At 40.2% G+C, this 7500-nt stretch overlaps 1 protein-coding gene across 1 annotated transcript in view; it reads right to left on the bottom strand.

Annotated features, from left to right (window-relative positions):
* Positions 1-5764: 5764 nt before the first annotated feature.
* LOC109072693 (synapsin-3-like) overlaps positions 5765-7500 on the bottom strand; it is a 50521-nt gene continuing 48785 nt past the window's right edge. Inside the window, 4 exon segments of the mRNA XM_042737382.1 lie at positions 5765-5906; positions 6009-6162; positions 6551-6593; positions 6708-6836. Coding sequence (XP_042593316.1) covers positions 5783-5906; positions 6009-6162; positions 6551-6593; positions 6708-6836 — 450 coding nt within the window. The 3' untranslated portion in view covers positions 5765-5782.

The raw sequence follows: 7500 nt of genomic DNA, 5'->3' as shown, positions 1-7500 counted from the left end.
ACATTTTTGATGACCAAGGAGAGGGAGTGGTCATGGTGAAGCATCCAATCATTTGGTATCACTGAAAAGCCCTGGATGTGCTCTGAACAGGATATCCAGACTTAAAACAGTCATGTACAGTCTCAGAGAAATTACAAAAATATAATGTCCTCATATGAGTCCGCAGGGTATTTAAAAACTGAAATGATACTTTAACAATGAAACTAAACCCGCCACTAGGTGGTGGCAAATCACAGTCTTTGTCACTGAATCATTCTTTCAGTCGATTGTCTCGAGCGGCTGAATCATTCTTTTAATCGATTCCTTCGAGCGGCTGAATCATTTTTTTAATCGATTCCTTCGAGCGGCTGAATCATTCAGGTACGTTGATTGGTTGATGAGGGTGAAGTCAGCAAAAGTGGGACACTTTTTGGTAAACTGTGTATTAAATACAAATAAATCTATTCTACCAACACAATTACACATTTTATGTAATATAATCAGACTACTTTTAAATTACTTTTGACCTAACTTGTTAATCATATTGATTTAAAATGCAGAGAAAAATAAATTATATTATATTTGTTGTTAATAACATAATGAAGTGCATTAAACATTGCAAAGGTTTACCAAACTGGGGTTTGTGAGGGAACTGCAGGGCATTCATAAGTTTAATAAAAAGCTAATAAATAAACCATAAATATGTAAAATTAATATTTATTTTAAATAACATTTAAAATAAAACACTTACAAAAAAAAAAAGGTAAATACTTGTTTACCTGCATGTCATGTGACCATTAACCAACGTCACAGAACTGAGATTGACATGCAAATGTGATACTTAATTATTAATTTATTACCTTAAAATCTCAGGGGGATTCAAATAATTAGGTGAAAGAGATTCGGCTGACAAAAAAAAAAAAAAAATTATAATAATTTATTGCTATTGTGTGAGTAATATGTAATCATGTAATCAATTAAAAAAGTAACTGTAGCCTGATTACGAGTATTTTAAAATGTACAAGTACTTAATTTCTTTGAATCTGAGAGCAATTAATCCACCATCACACACGTTAAACACGATTGATTTTAATAGCATTTCCATTCATCAGAGACAGAATATAAAAAATAAAACCAAAACCAGAACAAAGAGAGTTTATAACACATGAAGACACACGTGAAGCAGTGAGATACACAAATACAGACGCGTCATGCCACATTTACCGCGGTAAATCACCTCAGCATCTTCACTGAGATGCACAACATCCATCAGGACGTGATATCACCGTTATTAGTTGGTTCTGATTCACTGAGTCGATTAGAAGTGAACTCATGGCTCTTTCTCCGGTCACGTGTTGTTCTGTTCCCTGACAGCACACGTGCATCTCGGAGACGTCTATTTGACGTCTGCATTACATCTGCAAGACGTATTTTGTTTTTGTTTTTTGTTCATTTGAATTAATTAAAATAGATTTTTTTTTTGTGATATTTTAGAGGTGTGTGTCAGATGCTTTCCAGATCTTTAGCAGACCTCTTGCAGACGTATCTGTGCTGTCTGGGATAGTCTCTCATTCATACAAACTCAGATTATTAATTTCAGCTCCTCGGACGTAAATGAAAACACCTCTCACAGTTCATGCAAACGTTCCTGACGACAACAACACCGAGCCAAAGATCCACATGGAGGTCTGAAAACACGTCCGAACGAATCAAAAGAATCATATAAAAGGCTCAGCGTCACAAAAATCTCGAATTCGTTTGTTTAATAGTTTATCGGAGGCACAGAACATGATCATAAGAACCTCAAACACGAGCTGAAGGAATCAAGACACACGAAGCGTTTGAATCACGCGAGTCGTTTGCTTTATGGCTTCGCTGCACGTGATTCGGTGCGATTCATTCCAACGGAAAGCGAACGGCACGTCAGAAAAACAGCAAATCGATTTTCACAGAACACTTCGAGAGTTTGGTCCGTTTCAGAAAGCCGAATGTAAACGTAAAAGTAAACACCATACTGTACAATATCAATGTGAATATTAATTATGAACAAAATCTCACTGATTCATTAATAAACTGAACCCTGACAGCACACGTACATCTCGGAGACGTCTATATGAAACATCTGCAAGACGTATTTTTTAGAGCGCTTGCTCATCTGCAATTTCTATTGTTCTTTTTTTATGTGTTGTATAATATGTGTTTTGGAGGTTTATTTGATGTTTAGAATGAATGTAAAACTGACATCTTAAAGATGTTTGTACACAGCGGATGCTTTCCAGATCTTTAACAGACCTCTTAAAGATGTACCTGTGCTATATGGGTTATCATATACGGATAGCTCAGGTACGTCTGCAAGAGGTCTGTTTGTTGTTATTTAACAGACCTCTTAAAGGTGTATTTGTGCTATATGGGTCATCTGATAGAAGACGAACTATAGATGTATTGCAGATGAGCAAGCGCTCTAAAAAATATGTCTTGCAGATGTCTCAGTGATGTACGCGTGCTTTATAAGGGTGAGAATTCCAGGATGTCCTTCTCCTGCATTGCTTTGAATGAAATTAAGCTGCACGTCTTTGGATCGCTCCAGACGCCGGAGAGACTGGAGGAGGACCGACAGAAGCTCAAGTAGATCGTAGCGCTTCGTAAAGGGAAGATTGATGGCAGGTGGAAGACGGAGCTCTATTCCTACACGGGAATATTGCTGCTCGATACTGGTTTGCATCAGATCTGATGATGGCTTTAGACACGTGGAAGAGAGAGAGAGAGAGAGAGAGAATCTGCGGGAACGAACCGATTCACTCCCATTTGATTCACGACACACGAATCAAACACAAGTCAAAGTTTATCACAGCGGCTCTCAACCTTCACTATCCCACACAATATCTGAAGGTGCTCGTGGAACGACAAGAATGCTCGTTTTCAAAGTTTTAATTCACAGAAGCTAGGAGTGTCAGTATATTAAAATAATTTAAGAGCACAATTAAATAATTTATATAAATAATCGTATTAAAATTATATTTAAATGATGAAATAAATTAAATAAATATTAAATAATTTAATAATAGATTTTATTAGTTTTAATATAATTAAGGTTGTATTTGTTTTTTTTTTTTTTTAATAAATTTTATATATTTTAATTAATTTATTTTCTTGATGTTTATAGTGTTTATTGTATGGTTTTTATGGTTGTTTTGTTTTTGTTTGTGGTATGAGGTTTTAAAATAACTCACAAATGGCAATTTCCACTCAAACATGCATTTTTGTTATTTTCAAACATGTATTCGTTATATAAAAATTCATTTATAATTAAGATTTCATTAAACCTCACATATTCAAGTTTTCCAAGACTGTGAGAATCATGAAAATAAAAATTATTGTTGTTGAAGAAAAATAATAATAATAATAACAATGTTAGTTTTCATCTTGAATTCTGGTCTTTTTGAATTATTTTTATTAGCTTATTATTGCAACACTGACACTGTTACTGAACTGAATAAACACTGAACTGAACAAACACTGAACTGAATAATGACACTATTGTCTTCTAAACAGCTGAGTTTATTAAAGCAGTGAAGTTTGCATGCTTTATATGTTTATTTATGTGTTTATTTTATTCTTTTTAAGGAGTTGTTTATTTTTTATTTTTTGTTTTTTGGTTTATGTGTTTTTTTTTTATTTGATTCTTTTTAATGTTATTTTTCTGTTTATTTCCGTGATGCTGCGTTGAAACAGTCTGTATTTTATAAAGCACTACAGAAATAAATGAGATTTAGTTCAAAGCTTGTTTTCAGCTGAGAGTTATAAAGCACTACAGAATTCATAAAACAGGAGATGTTGTGTGAAGGAGACTGACGACCTGCTTCGAGTGTGTTTGATGACGGAGGACACTGTTACTGAACTGATGCACTGAAACACAAACTCTGAACTGAATAATTAAACTATTGTCTTCTAAAGCAGCTGTGTTTATTAAAGCAGTGAAGTTTTCATGCTTTATATGTTTATTTAGTGTTTTAATTTTTTCTTTTTAGGAGTTTGTGTTATTTTTTTATTATGATGTTGTATGCTTTAATGAGTTTTCTAGCGCAAGTTTGCATCACTGATGATCCTGTTATTGTTTCTGTTTTATGTTTCACGTGATGTGTGCGTGTGAAACAGTCTGTATTTTATAAAGCACTACAGAAATAAATGAGATTTAGTTCAAAGCTTGTTTTCAGCTGAGAGCCGCTGGTTTGTGATGTCTAAACATGAGATGTGAAGGACTGACGACGGCTCGCGTGTTTGTCTGACGGAGGATTATTAAAGATGCCACACAACTGAACGAACTGTAACTGTGTGTGTGTGTGTGTGTGTGTGTGTGTGTGTGTGACAGAGTGTGTGTGTGTGTGTGTGTGTGTGTGTGTGGTGTGAGTGTGTGTGTGTGTGTGTGTGTGTGTCTGGGTCTCTGTCTTTGTGTGGTGTGTGTGTGTGTGTGTGTGTGTGTGTGTGTGTGTGAGTGTGTGTGTGTGTGTGTGTGTGGTGTGTGTCTGTGTGTGTGAGAGTGGTGCTGTGTGTGTGTGTGTTTGGGTGGGTGTGTGTGTGTGTGTGTGTGAGTGTGTGGTCTGTGTGGTGAGTGGGAGTGTTGAGTGTGTGTGTTTGTGTGTGTGTGTCTGTGTGTGTTTGTTAGTGAGTGTGTGTGTTGTGTGGTGTGTTGTTTTGTGAGTGTCCTCTGTGTGTGTGTGTGTAAGTGATGAGGTGTGTGTGTGTGATAGTGTGGTGAGTGTCTCGTGTGTTTGTGAGTGTCTCTGTGTGTGTGTGTGTGTGTCTCTGTGTGTGTGGTTGTGTGTGGTGTGGGTGTGTGTGTGAGTGAAGTGTGTGTGTGTGTGTGTGGTGTGTATGTGAGTGTGTGTGTGGGTGTTGTGTGTGTGTGTGTGTGTGTGGTGTGTGTGTGTGTGTGTGTGTGTGGTGTGATGTGTGGTGTGTGTGTGTGAGTGTGTGGTGTCGTGAAGTGTGTGTGTGTGTGGGTGTGGGTGAGTGAGTGAGTGTGTGGGTTGAAAGTGAGTGGTGTGTGTGTGTGTGTGTGTGTGTGGTGAGTGTGTGTGTGTGTGTGAGTGTGTGTGTAGTGGTTGTGTGTGTTGTGTGAGTGTGTGGGTGTGTGGGTGGGGTGTGTGGGTGTGTGTGTGGTGTGTGACGGAGTGAAGTGTGTGAGTGAGTGTGTGTGTGTGTGGTGTGTTAGGATGTGTGTGAAAAGGTGTGGTGAAGTGAGTGGTGTGTGTGTGGGTTGTGGGTGTGTGTGTTGTGTTGGGTGAGGGTGGTGGAGGTGTGTGTGGTGTGTGAAGTGGGTGTGTGGTAGGAGTGGAGTGTGTGTGTGGGTGTGGTGTGGTGTGTGTGTGGGTGTGAGTGTGAGTGTCCTCTGTGTGTGAAAGGTGTGTGTGGGTGTGTGTGGTGTGTAGTGTGGATGTGTAAGTGGGTGTGTGTGGTGTGTGTCAGTGTGTAGGGGTGTGTGAAGAATGAAAAGGTGGGTGGTGGGTGTGGGTGTGTCTGTGCTGTGTGTGTGAATGTGTGTGTTTGTGGGAGTGTGTCTTGAGAGTGTGTGTGGTGTGGGTGTGGTGTGTGTGGGGGTGTGTGTGTGTCCATATGTGAGAGGTGTGTGGTGTGTGTGGGTTCTGTGTGGTGTGTGTTGTGGGTGTGGTGTGTGTTGTGGGTGTGCCGGTGTGTGTGTGTGTGTGGGTGGGTGTGTGTGTCGGTGTTGGAGAATTGGGGTGGCTCTGAGGGTGTGTGTGTGTGTGTGTGTGTGTGTGTGTGTGTGTGTGTGTGTGTGTGTGTGTTAGTCGGAGAACAGGCTGGCGAAGGACTGGCGGAGGCTGCGGATGGTTTCTGCTTTGGCCTCGTCGTCTGTGGGGTTTCCACGCAGCGTCTCGCTGAAGGTGTTGGTGAGCGACTGCGATTTACTGCAAGAGACAACGAACATTCATCAGACACAGATCATGAATCCCTGCAGTCTAGCATCCTTTACAGAGGAACTGAATCACGGAGAGATGAGCGGCTCTTACTTGAGCTGCGCGGGTTGTTTCTGGGATCCGGCTCCGCTGGAGGGAATGGGCCCGGGCTGGAAGGCCTGACTGGGTGAGGTAGAGGCAGATCGGGCGCGCTGCGGAGACGCCTGCCCCGACTGAGACGGAGAACCAGAGCCTGAATGAGGACCACCTACACACACACACACACACGCTAGTGACACCTGATGAGCAGCTCCTGCAGATGAAATGAGCATTTTAAGATGTTTCTGGAATAAATTTTTTTTGCTTATGAAAGATGTATTTATTTAATAATTATTATGTTAAGATGATTGTTAGATTGTTAGTATATTTCCATATGCCAAACATCAATATAACATAATTAATATAGCTGAAATACAGCTGCACATCACAGAAATAAATTACAGTTTAACAGAGATTCACACAGAAAACAGCTGTTTAACATTATAATAATATTTCAAAATTTTTACTGTATTTTTGATCAGATAAACGCAGCTTTGGTGAGCAGAGGAGACTTCTTTCCATGCTTCAGGAGTGTGCAGTTTGAGTGTGTTGTTCACCTGGAGCTCGTCTCGGTTGAGTCGTCTGCGGTCCAGGTTGAGTCTACAGACACACACACACACACACACACACACACACACACACACACACACACACGTGTTAAACTCCACAGACTGACGCTTGGGTGGAGTGTGAATGAGTGTGTGAGCGCGGTACCTTCGTGGATGTTTGTGGTGTGGTCACTCCCAGCAGAGCGAAGGCCATCTTACTGATGACCAGATCACAGATCAGCTGCCGGTCCTCCTCCACGTGCTCACCGATCAGAGGCATCGAGCTGTCCATCACCTGACCATCACACACACACACACACACACACACACACACAGAAAATATAGAATATGAAATTACACTGCATAAAAATGAAATGAAGCCATTGGGGTTGTTTTGCACTTTGACAAACGTGAAAACAATGGCAAAATGTTGCATGAAGGTTTTGTCTTTATGTGATCTATTTTTATTTATTATTTAGTTTAGTTTTGGTTAATGATAATAACACTGCTTACAACTGTACTTTAAAAATGTGTTTTACATTATTTTATATAAATATGATTATTTTTTTCCACAGCAAACAGAGATGATGTGCTGCAGACTGCAGTGATCGTCTGCATCCACTGAGAGGCGCTGGTGAGACACAACACACACACACACACACACACACACACACAACACACACACACACACTCACCAAACCACACACACACACCACCACACAAACACTCACTCTCACTCTCCAATGCACTGATACACACACACACACACACACACACACACAGACACACACACACTGACACACACACACCACACACACACACACACACACACACACACAAACACTCACGTCTACTCTCTCGCATACACTGATACACACACACAACACCACACACACACACACACACACACACTGATACAACACACACCACACAACACACACACACACACACACACACAG

The sequence above is a fragment of the Cyprinus carpio genome, chromosome A4 (genome assembly GCF_018340385.1).
Source record: "Cyprinus carpio isolate SPL01 chromosome A4, ASM1834038v1, whole genome shotgun sequence".
NCBI lineage: Eukaryota > Metazoa > Chordata > Actinopteri > Cypriniformes > Cyprinidae > Cyprinus > Cyprinus carpio.
The sequence above is the reverse complement of the archived record's forward strand: the minus strand, read 5'-3'. Positions and strand labels throughout refer to the sequence as shown.